A 25254-nucleotide genomic window follows, 5' to 3' on the forward strand; every position below is an offset into this window, starting at 1 on the left:
ATCTAATGCTGAACCTGAGTTAGCCAAATTTCAAAGAAGTGGTTACACAGGTTTAAAATAAACCATCTGCTGACCTTACCTACTGACATTTCTTCATTGCCCTTCCTTGTTACTACTGCTAGCTGGAGTGCTTTTTTGTCATCCAAAAATTTCCACTTGAAATAATGCAAGAGGGCGTGCCATACAAAGCTCTGCATGTCAAGAATAATGTTGCTCCTTTTTGATACTGGCATGCTTGGCCCAGTGGGAAGTTTCTTGCAAGGCAACTGGTCTTGGTAGCAGCTGTCCATATACATCTTGCCTCAGTAGCATCTGCTGGTGGATTCTGAAAATGGAACACCAAGTGCTTGTCCCCAGCTAGGGGATGTTTGTCTCTTCTCTGGTGCAGTTCCAACCATGCCTCCCTTAAAAATGGGAAGCTATAACTTCCTGTGCTGAGCCCCCCAGCTGGCTGAGTGGCTCTTTATTATCATTATTTTTAACCTACCTGGCAGTTAGCTTCATAGGTATTCTGAGCTTTCTGAGTAGCAGGTAGGCATAATAAGGGGGCCCTGATTCATTGACCACAAGGCCTAGAGCTCTTCCTAATTTCCGGGCTATCCCCGTTCTTCGGGGCAGGTTGCTTTGTCCACAACATTTACTTATTTTTCTTCGGCACCTTCACCACAATTTCCATGGGTTCCTTGGCTTTGTTGCGATAAGCCTGGCGGATTATGTCGACTGCTCGCTGATGTGTAACATTTTGCAGGGTCTCTCCTTCCACAGCAACTAGCTCAAGACCAGCCTAGCAAAGATGAAAAAGAGGAAGACAAGTCTAGTCTTTCCAAGTGACAACAAGCACATTTACAGTGATTTAGCAGAGGACAAAAGAGTAACAGTAATAACACATTAGAGAACAGGTAAATGCTTGCAGCTCTGCCTTTTTCAGAGCACTCGGGGTCAGATATGGGAGACATTTGGCCCTCTGGATGTTGCTGGACTACAAGTCCCATCATCCCACACCATTGGCTATGCTGGCTAGGAGTGAGAGGAGCACACATTCTCCACTGCATGCCACTGGGTGAATATTAGATCCTCCAAATCAAGTATGTCAAAGCTCAATAGTGCTTAATAACATTTCCAGTATGTGCTCCACAGGCAAAGCAAATGTGGAGATTTTGGCCTGTCTGTTCAGACCCCATGTTTACCAGAGTCTACCAGGTAGCAAGGTCAACATTAACTTTTCCAAGCTCTTTTTTCAACATTTAGAGATAATTTATAGATGGCTTCTATCAAACTGAATAAAGTAGTGATTTTCAAATTTTGCTCTGGAAAAACCCAAGTGTTTGAGATTTTTAAATGCTTGGGTTCCTCTATGAAAAGATGGTGAATGGAGGACAAGCTTCCCCGAAAGCAAGATTATTGAAGCCTGCCACTCTTGATTTATTTCTGGAATATGTAGCAGCCTCAAGGAAAGTTGAGTAAGGCCTAGCCAAATAGGGTAAAAGTAAATTGCATCTGTGCCATGGGCAATGCAGAATTCTCCAAAGTACATCTTAATGGCAGAAATGTACCAGTAGCTGTTTCTCAGCTTCCATTAGGCTCAAGCTTTGCCTAAACCTAAATTTCTTTAGGTTGGAGGCAAAGTAGTAAAGACACCATGCCATAGATTTAACAGAACAAAACCATAGGCATATAAGGGGACCAATGTTTCTTTAATAGTGCAGAACTTTTAAAAGGTACTTTTTTAGACTACTGCTTTCAGAATTTCCAACCCGCAATCCATGGTTGGATTGAAGATATCACTCTCACCCATACAGAAGAGGCACTCTCCGGGTCTACCTTTCTCAGTCATTTGTTGTGTACGCATCTATCACTCCTGTGCCTGTTTGCACACTCATGTTTTCCCCATACAAGATTTGATGGACCATTGTGCAAAAGATGCTCTTAGCCCAAACTTCTCTCTAAATGAGACCACCTAACTGCTGCTATACATGTCTTTGCTTTCATTTCCTCTGGGTTCCAATGACACCATACCACCTCCCATTGAGAGAAAGCAAGATGATGAGGCAGGCATAAGTTACTGCCACTTCTTTTGGTCCTTTTGTTTCTGACAAGCTTAGAGAAGGCAGGATCTAGAACAGGGGTGGGCAAATGTGAATGGCTAGGGGATCACATTAACATACCCCCCCCCAGGAGACCTTGAAGGGCTGCACTCTCAAACTATGTCCACATTCACCAAAGTGCTATTTGTTTACCCCCAGATGCCCTCCAAGTGACATGGAGGCATTCCTGCCATGTTTGGGGATCTTCATAGGCTGGCCTTTTTAAACAACAGGAAGTAAGTTAGAAGTTCTTTCTGTTTCAAAAAAGGCCTTTCCTGGCCCATGTCCCTGCCTCCATGTAGTGGAAAAGCCTCCCACATACCCAGAGATCATTTGGGGGCACAAAAACAGCCCTGGCATCTGCGTGTGGCCCACTGACCACACTTTGCTTATCCTTACTCTAGAGATTAGCAGTGGCTTACCTGTTCAACAGTTCCTACATGCAAAACTACCCCTTCATTATAAGCAGATATTGCCTACTAACTGAAATAATGGAATGACTGTGCACAGTTGCTTTGATCCAGATTTAGAAGTGTGCAACTGGACTGGGAGAGCCAGCGTGGCATGGAGGTTTGAGTATTGGATTGCAGCTCTGGAGACCAGGGTTCAATTCCCAGCTTGGCCATGAAACTCGCTGGTTGACCTTGGGTGAGTCACATGCTCTCAGCCTTAGGGGAAGGTAATGGCAAACCTCTTGCCTGGAAACCCCATGATAGGTTCACCTTAGGGATGCCATAAGTCGGAAATGACATGAAGGCACACAACAATAACAACAAATGGACTGGTGGGAACAACTTCCCTACTCCCTCCTTTCAGCAGCTCATACAGCCTCTTGAATATCCTGCATATAGGGCCAGGGGGGCTTGCAGAATAAACCAAGCTGTGGTGCAGGGGGATAATTGATAATCAGGTGGAGGCACTGTCTGTGAACATTGAATGCTGATCTTGGCTCTAATCCAGAATGAAGTAAGGGCTAAAATGGGGAGAGTGACAGCAGATCCTGGATGTAACATGGGCATTAGCTGTAACAATTTGAGACCAACAAGTCCATAATGATGTTATTTCTAAAAAAATTATGCTGTTCTTGCTGATACATAGATACTGTAAAGGCAGAGATATATGTCTAGATCTATGTTAGTGCATTGGGTTACAATTACTTGTTGCTGCTAAAATGTTGTTTTCAAGAGTCACATGGAGATGTTTTTTAAAATCTTAAATGTGCTTTTGTTTATAAATGTGAGAAAATAAACGTGCTACTAGCCTAGTATTTAAACATAAAGTCACATTAATAAGCTATTTTTAAAAAAAGACCATTAAAAACTTTCCAAGTTCAGAAAAGAAGACATGTTGACCTGAACCCCTCCATTTCCTGCTGGGCTTGGCAAACAGGGATCCGCCTGTTGACCAAGTTGCTGTGTGGCCAGGCTTTTAGGCCATCAACTCCCACCTGCTAGCATCAGTGGAGAGATTTACCCTCGTCTGTGTTTTGAGCCACCCTTCCTCATATGCTTCTGTCACCACAACCTGGGACAATTAATCCTTTTATCGAGCCACCTGGCAAACTGGGCTCACCACCTCCTAAGGGGAAGAGGCCACGGATGGGGAAATCTCATTACAGCTGCTCCCAGGGACAGATGAAAAGTTGCCTGGTGGGCGGGCAGGTTGGTCAAGAACCACAATGGCTCTTTGTCAGCACCCAGCCTCATTACAGAGCTTCTGTGAAATGCTGCACAGCGCCCTGAGCCATGGGGAACCCTGGGTAGCACAATGGGGTGTGTGTGTATGTGTATGTGTGTATGGGCTCCTGGCCTCATTATAAAATAAAGCACAATGAGGGGTGTGTGTGTGTGTGAGAGAGAGAGTGAGAGAGACAGAGATCATTTTAAAAGACTAGATATCACTGTATGAGGAGGTTAGTCTACAGTGTCAAACCTTTCCACAGTGTCATGAAAGATGCAACACTGTTTACCTCATACAGAAGGAGGGAGATTTCCTGATTGGACCACTATTGTACTCCCTCCCCTCCCCATTTTGTTTTTGGACTCTAGTTTGATCACTGTTTTGGAAGTATGATCATCAGTGTAGCTAACCTCAGAATCATCTTACCTCTCATTCTGGTCTAGTGATTAAATACCAAATTTGTGTGAAGTTAAGGAATCTGGGTGGTAATTATTTCAGGCTGCGCAATCCCAGGTGCTCCAACATTTATTGCATGAAAATCAGGACATGTGTGATTAACAACGTGTTATGGTCAAGATGACGAAAGTTATTAATGAGGAAGAACACAGAAGCTTGGAGAGTCTGCAGCAGTTTGCTTTTGCCTGAGCCTACTACGAAGGGCAAGATTCTGCCCTCTTCTCTCTTCTCCTCCCTGCTGAGTTAAATGAGTTCAAACCACTTTGGCACTTTGGACTCAGTTTGCAGCAGCTGAAGTAAGAGGTCAGTGGGCGGTTTGAAAGTGCAAATTTAAGTCAATCCCTTGCACACTTGTATTCCATTATTAGAGGGAAAGTTTATTTGTAATTATTTACTTTATTTATTTAATTAATTTGTAGGCTGCCTGTCTCTCAGAGTGAGATCCAAAGCATCCCCACACAGTCAATTAAAAAACCATCACAATAAAAATTTAAAAACAAAATCACCACATAAAGCAGTATAAAAAAAGTTAAAAGACATGCAAAAGTTTAAAAAGATAAAGTTGCTTTTACTAAAAAGAAGAGCTACATTTTAATGTGCCTTATATTGCGGAAGGCAGGCAAGCAGGATAAAAAAAGGTTTTTAGCAAAGAAATAGATCTACTGTATTTTTCACTAGTGAAGCTGGCTTCTTGGCAGAAGGAAAAGCAACAATAAACTTGCAGCTCTGATACTTTCATGAGATCCATTTGAAATCTCTCTCTCTCTTGTATAACAAAACTTTCTCCAAGAAAAAACAATCAATCACTTACACATGATGAATTTTTATATGAAAAGGATAGTCTACTAATTGCAGTAGATTCAGCACAATTAAGTTTACTTGCATAGGAAAGTTTTGCATAGGAAAGTTGCAACTGTAATCAAGGCAATATACTAATTTGGGGTGCAGGAAAATTTAATGGGCAGTAATACTTCATACGTTATAGAAAGCTGGCCTAAATACCCAAAGGCATCAGATCCTGTCTGATCTTGGAAACTAAGCAGGGTCAGTCCTGGTTAGTACTTGGAAGGATAACTGCCATGAAATACAGTTATATGCCATATTTCAGAGAAAGGCAATGCTTGGCAACCCACCTCTAAGTAATCCTTGCCTTTAAAACCCTAGGAGTGTTATAGGGTCACCATAAATCGACTTGGAGGAACATACATTCATACAGTATTCAGTTATGTAATTTCAGAGACCAGCTGAAATCTCACATGTATGTATTTTGGGAAGTGGATCCTGAAAACTCAGTGGGACCTACTTCTGAGTAAATATGCACAGGATTAGGCAGCTGCAAAGCTATGGTGCACAGAGCCAGATTGCTTTGACAGGAGGAGGAGAGGGCAAGAGCAGGCTTTGGAGAGCCAAACAAGAGCATGGGGATTAGGAGAGTCGAGGGATTGTTGTCTGCAGCAACAGGAACTCACTTGTGTGACCTTGCACAAGTTTTTCCCCTGTGAGCACAGGGAGTAGGAACGGGAGGGGGAGTGCTGCCATTTGTGAGAGTGTGTGTGGGATCTGGCTGTACAAATCCCGGCTCCCAGTGGAATTTCTGAAGCAATTGCTTTATGCTTTAGCTGTCACAAATCCCTCTGAAAGGGGATGGAGTAACGGATGCAATATTGTTTGCTCCATTCTGCACAAATTCTGTATGCTGTTGCAAGCAAACAAGAGGAGAGCTAAAGAAGATAGCATTCTTATGCAAAAATCTGGACTATTTTTTCTTGAATAGCGCTCTGCTTTGATGTTTGAATAGTATAGCAACATGAATGGTCTTAGACTATAGAACTTGCACATTAATGCTTGCTACTGTGGATAAAAACAAGTTGTTGTGAATTGGATAGGTCCACTCCAGTATTAGCAATAAGGGGCTGTAGCCAACAGAAACTAGTTCACATTCCCTCCCTACTGCTCCAGTTACCTCCAGTTCTCCACTCAGTGATGCTGCTCCTCCAGGAAAAATCTTCTCAATCTTTACCATGGGTTGCAGTCGGGATTCGATTCCCCCTGAAATGCTGATCCCTGGAAAACAAAGGGGTGCTGGAAGCTAGGGACAGACACATCAGACTCTTTTGCTTTGTAAAATAGCATTTTTCAGAGCTTGGGGAAAGTTACTTTTTTTTACTGCAACTCCCAGACCGAGACAGAGCCATATGCTGGCCAGGGATTCTGGGAGTTGTATCCAACAAACAAAATTTTAGAAAAATACTTCTGAGTAAAGGCCATAAATTTCTTTTTCAAGTGCCCACTATCTCATCATTTTCCAATCTTTTTTAAACATGAAAGAATCTAGGGACATGTGAAATACACTGAGGGTTGTTATATTTTGGCAGAAATACTCTGTTGAAGACTAAGACTGCAATCCAACATCCCTTTACAATAGTGTAAATATCTGCATACAGAGATACATTATGCAACCCTATATAGAATAATAGCATTGCACAACATATGTCAATGACTGGGTGCCATTGTACAATGTCAAATGAGCCATGTACAATTGTGATGTGCAATGTTGCTGTATGCACAACACTCCTTCCACTATTGTCAGCATCCATTGAGCTATGACAAATAATTTGTCCTATATGTGTAGCGTGACTTATTCATGCATATGACACAAACAGTATGACATCCATGGCCTTTTCAACAATAGAGCCAAAAATATTGAAATCCTTGAGGGAGGAGAGACTGGACATTAATACTATGCATCTCCTCCATCTTCATATTAAATGAAAAATTAGTAATAGCACATTAAACAACCATCAATTTGCTGCTCTTTCATGACATCCTCCATAAACAGCAGTTTGAGGTGCCCATCTCACTCTGCCTAATGGGAGGCCCACCCCATATCAGCATAGCTCAGAATGGGAGGTAATCAATGACATCACTTTAAAGAATCAAAAATAATTTAAACAATTCAGCTCAAACAGAATAAAACATGTAAACTGACAGATCAAAAACCAAGCTATGTTCAGACAATGCTCCAAATGCTTAGTTGAACATCCAGGTTTCATTTCATCGGTTAAATTTCATTATAGCCACTCTGGTTGTATTTCCCAACTAGAATGGCTACAGCCACAATCTCATCAGACCTGTAACAGATCTTAATGATCAGGCAGTAGGCTTCCCAGATCTATGTTTACTATCTTTGTTTTAGCGGTTGTAAGCTACCTTGAATGCCAGACCAGGGACAAGGCAGGACACACACAATAATTACAGAGATGCATCCCCTTGCATGTTCAACTTAGAGGGGTGTTAGGGATGCAACTTACCCAGTGATTGCTTTTTCTTGGATAGGTGGACAGTCAGCAACTCAAATTCCTCCTCCTTCATATCACTGGGGCCATTTTGGAGTGGGCCATCTGGGATCCCATCCTCTCTTGATGTTTTGACTGTCTTACTAGTTGCTGAGACCTCATCAAAGAGCTGTGATAGTGGGGGCCTAGCTCTGCGTGGCCTGTTGATCACTGAGTACAAGGTATCCTTGGGAGGCTGGACTTCCCCATGTGGACCCCATGATGTGGTTTTACCATGGCTTGACTTTACTGTACGAGGCCTCCCTCTGCCAGGTCGTCCATCCCCTTGACTGAGGGACTTCACTTCCTGAGTGGGCACACCATGATGGGAGCTTCCTAACGTTTTTGTGTGCTTAGTGATAATCCAGTGGGGTTCCTTGCCACCAGGAGCTGAGGAGGAGATGTGGGGGGAGGTTGTGTAGGCATCCACTGGCACATCAGGAAGAGGGGTGTAGCTTTGGGAGCGAGTCCGTCTGGGGCTGGGAGAGACCTGCAATCCTTTCATCCCATCCTTCAAAGCAGTCTCTTCTTCCTCCTCCTCCCCCTTTTCTTCATTGTTCACTGGCTTGAGAAGGAAGCTGCCCCTGAAATCTGCAATCAGAGTTACAAGCTGTGATGGCTACTATTTGTCCCTGTTCTTTCTATACTAACCTGATAAACCTTGGAAATAGTGAAATCAGCCATGGAAAGCTGCATCCAGTATCAGCATCCCGGAAATATCAGCATCCTGGAAGTAAACTTGGGAAAAATAGCTGATCATACAGGATTCAAAGTTAATATCTGTCCCCCCCCCCCCCGAGACTAAATCTTTAAGAAATGGCAATTCTCTTGACTGCTGTCATCAATTAAAAGTGCATGGCTAGCATCCTCTTAGTGGCATATGCAGGGATAAGTTAACCATATGCCTGTGTATGTTTATTTTTCATCTCTGGAAGATGCTGTTCCCTCCTTCCCTCCATAGTGACCAAAGCCTCTGCCAGGTCTGCTACAGAGCCGCTGAAGATTCCATGCTTGGTGGAGTGTGAGTGGAGATTGCAGAAGCATCTGGTTATTTTCCTGTAGCCTGATATGAAATGATTACATCAACCACTGATGTCTCTAAAGTACACTAGTGGATTTCAGCATACAATGTAATTGCTTCTGGTTATTGGAACACAGTCAGACACTTCTGTGATCCCCTCCTCTGCTCTCCACTAGGCACACAATGGCCCCAACAGTGTGATGCGGCAGCTAAAAAGGCCAATGCAATTTTAGGCTGCATCAATAAAAGTATAGTGTCTAGATCAAGAGAAGTAATAGTGCCACTGTATTCTGCTTTGGTCAGGCCCCACCTGGAATACTGTGTCCAGTTCTGGGCACCACAATTTAAAAAGGACATTGAGAAACTGGAGCGTGTCCAAAGGAGGGTGACTAAAATGGTGAAAGGTCTGGAAACCTTGTCCTATGAGGAATGACTCAGGGAGCTGGGGATGTTTAGCCTGGAGAAGAGAAGGTTAAGAGGTGATATGATAGCCCTGTTTAAATATTTGAAAGGATGTCATATTGAGGAGGGAGCAAGCTTGTTTTCTGCTGCTCCAGAGAACAGGACCCGGAACAATGGATGCAAGCTACAGGAAAAGAGATTCCACCTCAACATTAGGAAGAACTTCCTGACAGTAAGGGCTGTTTGACAGTGGAACACACTCCCTCGGAGTGTAGTGGAGTCTCCTTCCTTGGAGGTCTTTAAGCTGAGGCTAGATGGCCATCTGCTGGGGATGCTTTGATTGGATTTCCTGCATGGCAGGGGGTTGGACAGGATGGCCCATGCAGCCTCTTCCAACTCTATGATTCTATGTTCTGGGGGACAGTTTCATCAGTTCTATGATAGGTCTGGGGAATGATAAAATGGTAAATATAGTATAGTTCCTGCTGAACTACTACAATACTTTCTGCAGGTCTGCAATATATGTGTGTTAGCCCATTCTCTACCCAATTAATATATTTCTCAATATTCTCCCCATTGACTATCAGTCAATCCTTATAACAGCTTCTTCAGCCTCTGCAACAGAAGCAGGCTTATCACAAAACAAGCCAATTATCCCAAACTTGAAAAGTTTATTTTAAGGCAAATAAACAGAATACCTGGAATCCTGTTAGTGGTGTAAACTGTCTACTTTTGTCTAATGTGGAACATCTGCATTCTGTTGCAGAAATGGAGTTGCTCATGTGGTACCACTGTGCATGTGGATGTGCATTCAGTTGTGCAATGTTACACATTGCCATTCAACACAAGGACTTCATAGGAGAATCAGTGCATCAACTTCATATGTGAAGATTTATGCTATGCAACATTTATGTAGACGGTTATCTAACAACATGCTGAAGCTATCCATCAACAGAGAAGAGGCAGGATGATGCTTGGAGAGTCAAAGTATCATCCTGCCATTGTTTAATTATGGAGGGCTTCAGCACATCATTATATTCATTTGTATTAAGCATAAATGTCTAAATTCTACAATGCTCCCTCTATTCAGCATGAATATAAACTGAGTTTATAAAACCAGAGGTGCTGAATAATCCAGGTGTCCCCTCCTGCTTTGTTCCTTAAAAGTAAAAAACAGAGCAACAAACTCACAGCATACATATTAAATATTGTGCATATTCATGCAATTTATAAAATTCATTCATTTACTAGAATTCAAAGTCTTGTGTTCATGTTGTGCAACTGTAGCTAAAAATGTTTCACTGCCCCTTTGGGAGGAGGATAATCACAAAGACTCACCAGGCACTGGGGTGATAAGATGTCTCTTCGGAGGTATTTCATGCTGTGCTGGGCGGAGAGCAGGTGACCTCACTGTGAACATGAGAAAGTCAGCAAGTCAATCATTGTCTTATGTTTTCTTTTGCTCAGTGACGGGGGGGGGGGGGAATCTTACCAAAGGCTTTGCTTCCTGGCTACTTTACCACAGTGGTTTACTTCTAGAGGAAAACAGCTTTCAGGGCTCCAATCTGTCAGGAAGGCATGGATTCTTCCTCACTGGCATCCTAGCCCTACTCTTAGAAATGTGAGTGGAGGAGGTGGGTTGGGTTGATGGGGAGACAGGTAGGTATGCCCACACATTTAGAAATACTCTCTTTAAAAAATGTACATCATTTCCAAGCTACAGACACTCAGAAGCAGTTGACACAGACATATAAAGAAAACCTCACCACTCTATATTCTGTTCATCTGTCTGTCTGTCTCTGTCTGTCTGTCTATTCCCTGCCTTTCTCTCAAACAGGTGTGAGTACACCTGCATACTCCATGTTGTATTTGGGGTGTCTATTTTCAATTTTCATATTTGGACCAGCATGTTCTTATGAAGTCATGATGACCTTTGGAACACCAGGTGAATTTCCCATGGGAAGGACGTAAATACCTAAAGACATGTGTAAGACCCAGGTAATGCTGCAATCCAAGTTAAATGGATGTGCTCTCTGCATAACCCCTTGCATGAAGACAAAAGAGGTATCATTGTACCAAAGGCAGTAAGCCAACACTTCCTACCTACCCCCTGCCATATCCTCAACCAACTTTTCTATCCCTCCACTCTGGGGTTGTCCTAACCCAATCTCTGTTTTCATTACCCTAAAGTTAAAACAGTCAAATAATCTAGAACCCCACTACTGATTTCTGGGAAGACCATCAGGTCTTTGTTATCTTGTAAGATAGCACACCCCTTGAGGCTAAGATCTCAGAGATATTTGTTCCACAATCTAGCCTCCTTGTGCACATAGTACACATACAGTTGGCCTCCAGTCTGTGCTCTGTGTATGAATTGTAGACCCCAGTTTGCACTACTTCCTGATTTCTGTGGTCTGTTATTTGAAAAACTTTCTTAATATACCCAGACTTGGAGTTCTCCTCAGTTAGTACCGGTGTACACAGATGGAAACAATGCTCAAGTTACCCAACCTCTCATAGCTAAATTCCCCAACCTTTAAAAAGAGAAATTGACACAGTTGGTGGGGGTTCCCGGCCCCCCAACCTTTCTTTGGGTAACACAAAGACTCGGGATGGGCTACAACAAAGTTAAAACAAGATACAGCTAAGAGCCAGTTAAAAAAAAATTAGAAAACAGCTGCCAGAATTTCTAATCCAGAAAGAACTTTTTCAAACTTTAGGTTGAAGTCACAGCCAGCTGCAGTGGTTGGCTACTTTAAGATTTCCTGAGGTCGCTCCATAGGCAAAGAGCCCAGTTCTACCCAGGAAGTGGCCCAAAAGCCAGATTTCATTGTCTGCTTGAGTGGGGGTTATGTTATCACACAGGTTAAGGACAGGGATGGAGTAGGGTATGCGTGTGTTCCCATTTTTAAACTGGAGGGGTGCTTGTCAAATGGAAATAACATATGATATGAGTCTCATTGATGCAGTCCTTAACTTTGTCTAGCCAAGTCACCCTGCATATGGTACTGTCCGGACAAAAGGATTATGGGTGAGCTTTGTTACTTGTTAAGGGTCTTGGGCCAAAGGAGATGTGATATCAAATGGTTAGTAACTGCACAGTTAAACAAAATCAAATGAATCAATATGAGGTGTGATAGTGGATTCACTTGGTGTGGATGGGATCCTGTTTGGAGGAGTAAGCAACATCGTATCTGGATTCAGGGCCCTGCATCTGCTATTTACATCAGATCCAACTGTTTATATTTAAAGAAGACACATTAAGTTCAATGAGACAAGTTAATCAGGACGAGTTTGATTTCAGTAGTCTACTCCTAATTCTGATTCCAATGTATTTGGAAAGCATGAATCTGCATCAATGGGAGCTTGCTTTCTAATGAAAACACGCAGTCTGTGGATCAGAGTTTGTAAAAAAATGTTGGGTTTTTTGCACTACAACTGTGAGAATCCCACAGCCAGTAGTCAAAGATTGGCAGCAAACCAGTATGTTACAGCTACAGGAGAAGGGGCACCCATTCCCACCTGCAGGGGCACCTTCCTCCATCCTTTTTCCAGCATTAAAAAGGAGGAGGATGGCAGGGTGAAGGAGCTCTTTTGGAATCAAGCAAAATGCCCAAACATCCCCACTGCTGCCAGCAGCCAGCTTTGCTGTATACAGCCAGCTTCTTCTTGAATGCTTGGCTCTGTAGGAAACATGGCAGGGATGAGGGGCTATGCCACATCATTGAAGGATATGCCTTCATCACATAAATCACATCCTCTCTATGTGAAGAGGGCATGAGGGAAAAGTTCCAGCATGTCTCAGAGTGGGCACCATGAAACTTGTTGTTATGCTCCAATTTTTACTTATTTCTATATTCCTCCCTCTCTTGAGTGAAAAGCAAAGCTTCCTGTTTGTGTGAAATTATATTTACCCAGTACTCTGAGTAAGGGTGCACAGGACTGGAATATCCACAAGAGCACATAGATACTTACTGACATTTTAAAAACATTAAATTATTTTTTTTAAAGCAAAACAAAAGTGGAGCTCTTGAGCACATAAGCATCCCAGAAAGTGGTCCCAAGGCAGCTGCTCATCCTTGCTCTGCTGACTCATTACCTGTTCTGCTTTTCAGTGCATCATAGGCTTCAAGCTCTACAGGCACAACCATACTGTCAAAGCGGCCCAGATCTGTGGGGGCTATCACACTCCTGCAAAACATGGAAAAGAAGAGATGATTGGCACCTGACAACTGTTCCTGTAAAGCAGCAATATTGGTAAAGAACAAACTAAATGTTGAAGATCTACACAAAATAAAAAATCAGCAGAGATACAATGGACAAAGCTTTTTCTACATTAGGTACAAGCCCCTTTATTGTTGCTGCTGCTTTTACAGATTCAGTCCATTTATCCATCTGGTCAGTATTATTGACACTGAATGGCAGCAACAACCCTCCAGGTTTTCAGGCAAGCTTGAGATTCTTGATATTCTCTGGTGGCCTCCTGGAGTATTGACTATGTTACTTATCTGGTGTGATCACATTGTATGATCACAATGTTATAATACTACTGAGCAGACAGACAGATATCCAAGTAATCTTGAACATCTGGACCTCTTCTTGGTTTTTCAAGTAACCTCATGTTTGATAATAGATTGCTGTTCTCAGATTACTTCCTTCTTTAAGTCAGTCTGACTCTTTGTCCACCCTTTCTCAGAGGATGGGTAGCTTTACATCTCCATGATGGCCACCAGCTTTGAGAGCTTTTGTTACATGTCTAGGGATTTCTCTCCTGTCCTATCATTAATGGATTTATTGAAACAACCCCCCTTTACTACAAGCATCCAGTGTAATTACTTCTGGTTTAGGCATCGCCTCATAGCATTAGACTCCTGCATTCTGCTAGCATAAATACCAAATACAGTATTGTTACATTTTCCACATACCAAATGACATCAGCTTTGGACAAGAAATAAACACTACAGTTAAACTGCACCATAAGGCAGACTAGCAGCTTTGGCAAGAATTCTTTTCAATAAGAACAGAGGTGGGAACCATGTGGGATTCCAGATGTTGTTAGACTGCAATGCTCAGCATTCCTCACCCTTGACTATGCTGGCTAGGACTGCTGAAATTAGCAGTCCAATAACATATGGGTGTCCAAATGATTCCCATCCCATGCTTAGAAAACTGAAATGGGCCTTGGAGTACACTTAGACTCATTCTAGATTCTGCAATAAGGCTAGAATATTGCTGGGGGTTAGGGAGGGCACATGCTCTTATGGGAACTTGGAGGGTTGCTTTCCCTCCTGCACCAAAAAGTAGTGACATCACTAGGGCTGGTGTCACCTCCCTCATACTGTCTCCCTCAGGCTGCCTGCACAAATCCCAGATGTCCCCTCCTCCAGCCAGGTTGCTTCTGCTGTCGTGAGGGTGCCATGCAAGTTTGGTGGGTCTGCTGGTCAGGCAGGAAAGGGAGTTGACTCCCTTTCCTGGAAGGTGGCCCCTTCCAAACAGCAGTAGCTGATGGATGGCAGAGACACTCTTGCTGGCAGAAGGGAGCAGCAGGGACGTCTTGGGATGAACAAGAATGAACGCCACACTGGATGTTCACACCCCCAAGGTGTCACCTCATTTAGTTTGTACCCCCCGCGGAGGTATGGAAGGGGAGTCACTGGGGGAGGTCCCCAGTGACTCCCCTCCCATAAAGGCTTCTTATGCCTAATTTGAAATCTCTCTGGCAAAGGATATTCCTCCTCAAAGCTACATCTCTGGAGGCTACTTGAAGGCAGTCTCAGCTGCTTGGAGACATTATGGACTCCTTGTATGTTCCAGCCAGCCAGGATGTGGGAGGACAAGTGAGGCTGCCTGCTCCACTGGGAGGCAAAGTTTCCAAAAGATGTCCACGTCCTTCTGATGTTGTCTGGCCCATTGTCTGTGCATGGAGTAATCTGGTCTTGCACCCAGGAGAGAGATGAGCGGCTGCATTATCAGTGGGCTGGTAAATCCATTCCTGGTCTGTCTTTGAACATTGCAATACCCACCCAAGATGTTGAACTTATTTGGGGAATAGCATTAAACACTGTGGGTAGCTCCTTTAAAGTCTGGACCCAAACCAGAGCAGATTCACAATCTTACTGACACTGGAGCCCACTACCACTCCCTGCTCCCGCCTCATACTAGTTCTCCAACACCACCTTGATATATACAGTCAGTCACACCTGCATGCCCAACATGACTTGCATGTCTCTCACCTCACCTCATCTTCCTACCTGATATCTCTGAGAAGAAGCAACTTCTCAGGGCGATCAAGAATTGCTAGGAGTGGCCTCACCAAATCTTCCACACCACTTTCCTGGATGTACTGTGTATGAGAATAAACAACTATTAGCAAAAACCAAATCAGAGCTTCATTTTGTCATCTAGTTTCTGCCTACTATAGTCAAGAGGGCCTCCTCCTACAGCTCTGTCAGGACTAGCCGAAGACATCACACTGCCCGAACCAAAGAAGAAGATGGTATCCTCTACGGTTCCTGTACATAAGATGACTGGCAGTTTAACCTTACTTAAGCACTGGCCTCTACTATACACCTATGTTACTGCTGCCCATAGCATCTCCAGCTGAGGTGGTTGCTCCATTCTGTCCAGTCATAGGGAAGGACTTGTCTCCATTACTATACTACTACTCTGTTATCTGTCTCTTTTTAAAGATGTACCTTCTACTTAAGTCCATCTATCCTTCCAAAGTGGTTTGGTCCTGGCTTTCATATTTAACTCCCAGTCTGGTTCCCTCTAGGTTTTCAGGCTATCTGATGTGGAGGGGCAGCAATTATTATTCCCCTCACAATGTGCCAGGGACTGGCACTATATTTGCGTCCATTGGGTACCACTGTTTCTTTATTTTCTGGAAACCTCCCAGGGACTGGCAGTCAGTGGCTCAAGGACTGCCATTGGTCTAAGGACTAGCACTTGTAGCACTGCTCTAGACGACATCCTCATCATCACCACCTGGTATGGCCAGTGGATGATGGTATTTTTAGTCCAACATATCTAGAATGAAATTCGACAGGAGAAGGGTAATCTAATGGGTTAGAGGCAATGTGCAATCAGGACATCTCCACAGCATGAGGATTTAAATATGAATGATATATATAAAAATTAAGAGAATAGAAAGCTCTTCAAGGCAGCAATTGAAAAGGCAGTTCCTAGTGAGGAAAGCCCATTGAATGTGGCAGGACTTAATTCCTGAGCAGACATTGTATAGCTGCGTGCAGAACTCTTATTAGCTGGCACAATGTTTTTGAATTCCTGATAGAAGACCATAAGGATTTTAATCTCCCCTCTCTCAGCAGCAATCAAATGGTCTTAGTGAAAAAGAACCAGACTCAGGGCTGCTGCAGAGTATCAGCAGTCCTCCCCCTGCCCTAGTTTTATCTTTCCCTCAGCAAAACCCTCCCTTTGCTCCTATTCAGGACTAAAGGACACTGAAGATTAGTCTCTCTCCTCAACCTCCCTCCCCACTTCCTGTTAATGGTGACATTCTAGGGGCAACCATGTATTGGCTCATAGCTCCCTCTCGTGGCTACTGTGGGGACTTTAAATAGTGAGCATAAACAGTGAGCAAGAAAAGGAACTATTAATTATGGAGAAAACTTAACAGTGTTACGAATACTGATGGCAAAGCATTACTGATCCAAACTAGCTAGTGGTAAATGGCTGCTCTCTTTTCTCCCTAAGCTACTAGCAAAGGGCAGCTTCAAAATGATAGCAAACAAACTGATAAGTGATCAAATGAAGGAAAACAACACCTTACAATGCTTGGAGATGAAAGATATTGTGTGTTATTATTGTAATGGGGAAAAAAGTTAATTTATTAACAAGAAAGTATTACAAAGAAGCAACAGCTCATGAAAAAGGGTTCCCACTCAAAACACATCAGCTGAATAAAATAACGTTTTGGTATAAACAACATCTTAATAAATGTATTTTTTTCCATTGCAATAATAACATTGGAGTATATCTCTCATCTCCAAAAAATTGATGTTGGCTCAGAACAGACAGCCCAAACGAAGCAGTTTCCGGCTGCTTCGGGGGCATGCCGTTTATATGACACACGCTCCCAGAGATGCCGTACTCTGATCCTTTGGACCAGAGCAAAAAGGAGTCAGATAATCTAGCTCCTGACAGCACGGCTTAGGTCCTATGGTGGCGGCCTGCTTTGGGCTGTGTAGTCACTGCAGACCTGATCCACTTGCAGCTGGAGCAGACTTGGGTCACTCCTTGCCACCTATCTGCTCTGACTCTAACAGTTTGCTGGAAGAAAGTATACAAATTGAACTGAGCATGACTGCACCGCCTCAGTAGACCCAATTCCAAAGGGCTAGCTGTGGCACTTTAAAGGTCAATAGATTTATTCTACTGCGACCTTTTATAGATTACAGCCCACATAAGAAATAATTTGTTAGACTTTATGGTGTCACAGGTCTCTTCCTTCCACCAAACCAAGTGCCAGAGAGAAACAGAAGCCTGTCAGCATATTTAACGAAGTAACCTGTCCAGACTTGGCAGAAACATTATTCACTCATGGTGGCAGATTGGACCTCTCCACTAGTCAAATAATTCCTATACCTGAAATCAAACATTGACCTGAGTGGAGACTGCAGTCAAGAAATGAGAAGAAAACTAGAACTGGAAAGGGCAGCTATGAAAGAACTAGACAAGATCATAAATGTCAAAGATATAACATTGAATCCAAGCCATCGTATTCCCCATCACCATGTACAGATGTGAGGGTTGGAAAGTGAAGAAGGAAGACGGGGAAAAAAATCAAAACATTTGAGATATGATGCTGGAGAAGAGTGCTGAGGATCCCATGGATGGGCAAAAGGAAGAACAAACCATCCTAGAACATTCTGTCACTGAATTGTAGCAGTTTTTTGGTATTCCATCTGTTCCTGGTGATTTATTCTTCCAATTGCTTTGAGTGCTGCTATCACTTCACTTTCTAAAAACCACTTCATTTTCTAAAAATAACCAAAGAATTCCCATACTTGGGATCAAGAATGGAGACTGCAGTCAAGAAATTAGAAGAATGCTGGGATTGGGAAGGGCAGCTATGAAAGAACTAGATAAAATTCTAAAGAGTAAAGATATAACTCTGAGGGTTGAACACTGAAGAAAGCAGACAGTAAGAAAATAAACTCTTTTGAAATGTGGTGCAGGAGAAGAGAGCTGAGGATCCCATGGATGGCCAAAAAGATGAGCAAATGGGTCCCACAGCAGATAAAGCCTGAACTCTCCCAGAAAGCAAGGATGATATAGGAGTTAATCACATGGGAGGATAAGTGCACAAATCCTGTGCAGAAACTGGATTTAAATTCTGGGAATATCCCACAAAAGTAGGATATTTTTCAGACACATTGGGGGCATTGAGCATTAATCCGACATTAACTCATACAGAAAGTGGACAAAATTGGATGCTTTTTACTTTTGGAAAAATCCCAAAAGGAAAAAGCAGCCGATTTTGTCCACTTTCTGTGCAGGTTAATGTTGGATTAGTGCTCAGTGCCTCCAATGTGTCTGAAAACGATCCCGCTTTGGTGGGGTTTGTACACTTGCTCTGTGGATTAATTTTGAATTAATACTCAATGCATCTGAAAATGATTCCACTTTTGTGAATTTAAACCCCGTGTCTGCATGGGATTTGGCCGATTCCTTCCCATGTGATAAACTCCTATAAACTGAGGTTGTTGTACTTTGGAGATACCATGAGAAGGAAAGACTCATTAGAAAAGGCAATGATGTTGGGAAAAGTGGTAGGCAGCAGGAGGAGAGGAAGATTGCACACCAGATGGATAGACTCAATCAGGGAGGCCATGAGTCTGAATTTACAGGACCAAAACAGAAAAGTGGAGGACAGGAAGTCTTGGAGGTGTCTCATCCACAGGGTCACCATGAGTCGGGGATGACCTGAGGGCAACTAACAACCACCACCACCACCACCACCACCAAAAAAAGCAGTTGTGAATATGAAACAGTTACTCAAATTTACTCATCTGTAACTGTTTCACATTCACAATCAATATTTAGTCAAGTTTTTGAAACTATTGACACAATTGTAATTCCTATGCCAATCTACTTTACCAGGAATCAGCTTCATGGGGAAAAGGTCTATTCTGGCAGGAGTTGAAGCATAGTTGAATGGCATTTCTGTCAGGCTAGGGGGTCTGGTTGGGCCAGGACAAGTTACTTAGCTAAGTATACTTAACTAAGTAGCTGAAAGAGAACACAGAGCAGTGAGGCAAAAAAAAACCATAAGAGTTCAATCAGACCAAACGTCAAGTTGTGAAGTGACGGGGAACCTGTGGCTGTCCAGAAGTTATGGGACTCCCATCAGCCCCATCCTGCATGGCCAGTGGTTAGAAATGATGGGAGTTGTAATCCAACAGTATCTGAGACACAGGTTCTCCACACAGTGATCAACCTGACACATCTATTGGGGGGGGGGGTTCATAAGGAGATCTAAACCAGTGTCTTAGTGAAGACAGATGCAAATGTAGTGGAGGACAGAATGAGGCAACTGACAATTATAAATTCTTAAGCTGCTGCAAGAAAGAGAAGTTGATCCTTAAGACCTGTAGGTAGGTGCATACTCCTTACCCGGATGCAATGCCTCAGCACAGCAGCTACTTCATCTTCCATCAACAGCTTCTTGGCCATGTCTTCAATCAGCAGTAGGTGGCTTTCTGTGACTTTGCTGCGCTCACTGTCATTGTGGTGTGGAGATGACAGCAGGGAAGCTTTCGAGCCCAGGGGACTGAATGGGCGGCCTTTTTCTGGGGATGGGCACAAAGAAAGTCACCGCATTGCACACAGACTGAATCAACAAATAATAACAGGTGTGTGTGTGTGTGTCTGTGTGTGTGTGTCTGTGTGTGTGTAAGGAACAGATGGATTCACCACTGTTAACCTGCTATACTGTATATGCATGCACATGCAACAGTAGCTGAAGGATGGCTAACAGAATTGCACATGCAATTATTCTGCACCCACAAGTATCCCTTCTCACAAGAAACCCAGTGTAATAAGACAGGCAAAGCTCTAGATTTGTCAGTGGGGGGAGGGAACTGATTCAGATTCTCACTCACATTATGAAACAGTGAGAAAGTCACCACTGGCTCAGATTATGTCAGGTTGTTTTCAGATGGATGGCTAAACTTGAGTGCTAGCTACTGTTACCCTATATGGCTTTCTCTCTTTTTAATATCAAGAAATATTGTGAGGTTCACCTCTCCATGGTCCTACATGTGGAAGCCATGAACATTAGGCAGAAGGTCACATCGGCCAGCTTAGGAGTCACCAGGGGGATGTGACTCACCCACACCTGTCAAGGGAGATGAGGAAAGCCTATCAAGAGATAATACACTAATTTCTATGCTGTACTGTGCCTGTCTGGACCCCCATCAAGGAACAATACACCAGATTCCGTGCAATATTTGTTCTTGTCTATCAGGTCTTGTAGGCTATCTAAAGCAGGAATCTGTCCATTTGTACCCTAGTTCTCACCTCGGAAGTCTCCACCTAGAAGGGTTACTTCATACAATTTGGACTATTGGTCATGAGATACCTGGACTTTGCCCCAGGCTATAAATTCCCTATTTAAACCTCCAATTTTCTCTGCTCAGTGAGCTAGTTGGGTTTGCTGGCAGAAACTCTGCTGGTTTTTCTGCATTGGCTGAGAGGACTGGGTCCCACAGTTCATCTCAGGATCTCTCAAGAGGAGCAACAGCCTTTAGGTACAGTATTTACCATTAGAAAGGTGTTCCACGTGAACACCTGTATTTCTCAGCTTCTTGTGTGCTTGTGTGAGTGTGTGAATTCTGTATGTGTGTGTGCTAAACCCTTTTAATAAAATATAATTCCTGGAGAATTTGCCTTTGCAGTTCTTTGCCTCCAACCTCTGTAAACATAGAGACAGACCCTCAGGGCTGTGTAACCCAGCGATAATTGAGCTAATTTAATATTCCCCAAAGTTCTTGGTTACACTACCCAAAGGCATCTATTCCCTCTTCCTCACTTTAACTGATTTTCTCTAATAAGAAAACAAAAGAGGGAAGAAGCAGTGGGAAAACACAGAAGGGTTACAAGTGGATGATGGTGTTGACTGGACATCTTCCACTAGTAAAATTCTGCTCACGAGGCAGGCAAGGCAACTGTACAATCCTGTCAAAATCCTACCCTATTTACTCCACAAACTTGAAGTTAGGTTAAAGGAATTTTTTAAAAAAACTTAAAAGTAACAAAATACCTGTGACATCAGTGGCAGTTGATGGCTTTCATGTCACTGGGGTGGAAAATATACTTTGGGTTTTATATGCTGGGCCCAAGTTCCAGATATATTGACCCATGATGAGATGGTTGTGGGAATCTCAGTTTATAAATAGCTCAGAATTCTCCTCCCAATCTCTTGATTTGCAGTGCAGGATTCTACTGATAATTTCAATGTGTGTGCTAAGCTACTTCACAGTTCATTTCACATTATCCTTAGAGAAACCTTGGCAGGCATGCTGTTTCCCTCACATGTGTGGATGTGCGTTGAGGAGATGCCAAGTTGGTATTCACTTCCCCACTCTCCAGCACCCAAAGACACCCTCCCCCACTTGCTAAAAGGCCTCTGAAGCACAGCCATTGCACATTTTATGGTGTGCAGGAAGGATAGAAGAAGCATCTGCTGTAGCTACCTTTCCACAGTCAAATGCAAAACGAGGACATCAGCACTGAGATCCACTAGTGTCTGGTACCACTGTGATTTTGCCTCTATCTATGAAGACACAGCCAGACACTTCTATGATCCTGCTTGCTCACCATGAAGCATGGCATGACCACATGGATCAGCTCCAGAGGCTTTTCACTAAGTTGGAGGATGGTATATGGCTTAACCTATCATTGGTCTGGATGCAGATATTTACACATTGTTGTTAGCTACCTTTGACTCAATACCAACTCATGGTAACCCCCTAGATGAGACATCTCCAAGATTCCCTATCTTCCACTACTCTGCATAGGTCCTGTAAATCCATACCCATGACCTCTTTAACAGAGTCCATCCATCTAGGATGCAGTTTTCCTTCTTTCTGCATCCCTCCACCTTTTTCATTATTGTCTTTTTCAATGACTTATGCCTTTTCATGGCATGGCTAAAGTACAACAACCTCAACTTTATCATCTTGGCTTCCAGGGAGATTTCAGGCTTTATTTGTTCTAGGACCCATTTGTTTGTGTATTTGGCTGTCCATGGTATCCTCAGCACTCTTCTCCAGCACCACATCCCAGATGAACTGATTTTCCTCTTATCTGTTTTCCTCACTGTCCAGCTCTTGTATTCATACATGGTAATAGAGAATACAATGGCTTGCATGATTCTAACTTTTATAAACAGAGGCTAAGCAGACCACCCCGATACAGTGGCTTTCAGCACCGGATCGGGGCCGTGGCAACCACACGCTGCAGCTCTGATCCAGTGCTTTGTTGGCTCTTGACTGCAGTCCTCATTCTGATCAATGTTCGATTCAAGGTACGGGGACTCTTTTACTATTACAATTTTCCCATTGTCTAGGTTGAATCTGTGTAGAACTTCCATGTCGTTATTTTTGTTTTCTTTGTGTTCAGCAGTATTTACACTATGCTACACTATACAGGATTGCAGCTTGGGAGGTTAGCAGGTTAGGAACATGGCCTAATGACTTTCTCAAACATCATAATTGAGTGTCATAGAACAGTTATTGTTTACATCTGGAATAAACTTCACCCCCAGTCAGAGGCGGGCAAAGATGTCATCAGATTACAAGTAGAATCTTTTCTCAACATTGAATAAGTTGGCTAGGGCTGATGGGAGTTGTAGTCATCAACATCCTGGAGCCACAATTTCTTAACCCCTAATCTGACTCTGCAACAATACCAGTTCTGGACAAATGGCAACATAGGTAACATTAATGCCCAGCATGTTGTAAATTCACAGGTGAGAAGGGAATATTTTGAAGGCCATCATGATATACAGCCATCTACATCCACACCCACACCCCCTTTGAAAGTTGCCATCACACCAAACCACACATTGTTGGCAAAGCCCAGCCTACATTTCAGCTCAGTTACCCCGTTTCAGAGTCCAGCTGACAAACTTCTGTACAACGCTAACTGCAGGCATAGGGATGGGGCAGGGGAAAGAAACCAATGGAAAATTCATTAGGAACTTTCAGTTAACTGAGGGCAGATGAGAGAAAGTGGCAACCATTTTGGATTGTCCTCTGTTCTCTCTGATGAAAAGATACAAAAAGAGCAAACTGTATCAGTCCTTAGACATTTGGGGTAAATGGTAAATGATAAAGATGGAAAGACTGTTCACAATTATTTGTTTACATGCAAAAAAAAAAAAAAAAAAAAAAAAAAAGGGGGGGGGGGTTCCCAGCAGTTGAGAAACCCAGTCAGAAAGAACAATGTGACTTTTGTGCAGTTTCCCTCAGTATTCAAACATCCCAAAGTACTGTGGAAGAATTATTCTGCAGAGAAGATTTTGTATACAAATGTGTTTTCTGCACAGAAAATAGGTTTCCTGCACAGGAAACCTTTTTACACAAACCAGCCATATCTATTTTGCCACAGAATAATTCTTCCACAACACTTTAAGCCATTTGAATGTGGAGAGAATGCTGTGGAGAAATGTTCATTTTGTCCCTGTAAACAGGGAGAAAACTACAGTAATTATTCATGACTGCATGGGAGATGAAATACTCAAAGATTTATGTCCCCAGTTCATTTCTGCCAGTCTAATGGGCTTGTTACACTCATCCCTCCACATTTTGACTTTTGTGGATTTAATTATTCACGGATTTTATTAATATGTTCTCTCTAGGAATATCTAGGTCCTCCAGTGCAACTCTGTGGTCAACTATAACCAAATGTCGCACTAAAGGACCTAGAGATTCCTAGAAGATTATCACAAGAAGTGGCTTGCTCCCGTCCTTAAGCCTGCTAATCACATTATCGGGGGCCAATGATTAGCACATTCCCCTGCGCTTATTCCATCCTTCTGCTGTCCATGAAGAGTAATGGAGCCATCATTTGGTATTAATGGGAGTTCCTGTTAATAACAAATGATGGCTTCATTACTCTTTACAGATGGCAGAAGGACAGGATAAGCATGCAGGGCCCCTGATTGTACGATTAGCACAGTTTAAGGCTGGGAGCAAGCCGCTTTGTTTCCATCTGATAATGTCCGTAGAGAGAACACTTCACTAGCATTTGTAGCTCCTCCAGCACAATTCTGTGGTCAATGTTTGGGAGATGTTGACCACAGAGTTGCACTGGAGGACCTAGAGATTCCTAGAGAGGTGTCCTCTCGGGTAAAATCTCTCTAGCGATTCCAAAGAGAGGTGTCCTCTCGGGCATCCCAACCACAGCCACTTCTACAAAACAACAACAGCAATAACAATAAATTTTGTCTCCAGATGCCCTCTAAGGAATATGGGGGCAATCCCATCATGTTTTGGGGCCGACAGTTGACCTGTAGGGGTCCATGTGGCTTCAAACATTGCGGAAATGCCCTCCACACTCGCTAGAGATCATTTTAGAGCATTTGTTTTGACCTCTGAGGGGATCTTGAGGACCACATAAATGACCCTGGGGATTGCATGCAGTTCACAGACTGCACTTTGCCAAGCCCTGGTGTAAGCAACACTTTATTTCTCCACTTTAGGAGATATGAAGAGATAAAGTCCTCTTGTGCCAACCAACCAAGTCATCCACTCCTGATACAGAGAGTAAGGAAATGAGACAGACTTAGTTACCTTTGTCTTCCTCTGACCTTGCTGGAGACTTGGCCCGCCTCGGTGTTTCTGGTGACCCAGCTGCTGAACCTGGCTTCCCTGACTTGGAAGTTTTAAAGAACAGGTTCATAAGAGTTTTGGAGCGTTTGAGGGTGGTTTTCTTCTCTGGGGATACTGGCTTTTCCTTCTTTCTCTGGCGTTTCTCCTCTGGAACAAGAATCCAAAAAGTCATAGCAAAAGATTACAACATAAAATCTGATCCATCCCCAAGCCCGATGTTATGTTATTGTTTTTCCCCCCAGTCTCTTATTGGCATTCTTTTACATAGAGGGTACTTAGGTTATGGTTCTCTGACTTTGCCTTCTAAACAAGGCAAATCCACCTTGAATTCCATTTTGAGAGAAAGGTGGGATATAAATCCAACAAATAATAATAATAATAATAATAATAATAATAATAATAATAATAATAATAAT

General features: G+C 43.0%; 1 protein-coding gene across 1 annotated transcript in view; it reads right to left on the reverse strand.

Moving 5' to 3' along the window:
• Window positions 1–626: 626 nt before the first annotated feature.
• PDZD7 (PDZ domain containing 7) overlaps window positions 627–25254 on the reverse strand; it is a 42527-nt gene continuing 17899 nt past the window's right edge. The window contains exons 8-16 of the mRNA XM_042458499.1: window positions 24800–24985; window positions 23109–23150; window positions 19617–19792; window positions 15230–15321; window positions 13078–13169; window positions 10317–10388; window positions 7532–8146; window positions 6184–6284; window positions 627–784 (exon numbers count right to left, since the gene is read on the reverse strand). Of these exons, the coding sequence (XP_042314433.1) occupies window positions 638–784; window positions 6184–6284; window positions 7532–8146; window positions 10317–10388; window positions 13078–13169; window positions 15230–15321; window positions 19617–19792; window positions 23109–23150; window positions 24800–24985 (1523 nt within the window). The 3' untranslated portion in view covers window positions 627–637. The remainder of the gene's footprint in view (window positions 785–6183; window positions 6285–7531; window positions 8147–10316; window positions 10389–13077; window positions 13170–15229; window positions 15322–19616; window positions 19793–23108; window positions 23151–24799; window positions 24986–25254) is intronic.

The sequence above is a fragment of the Sceloporus undulatus genome, chromosome 3 (genome assembly GCF_019175285.1).
Source record: "Sceloporus undulatus isolate JIND9_A2432 ecotype Alabama chromosome 3, SceUnd_v1.1, whole genome shotgun sequence".
NCBI lineage: Eukaryota > Metazoa > Chordata > Lepidosauria > Squamata > Phrynosomatidae > Sceloporus > Sceloporus undulatus.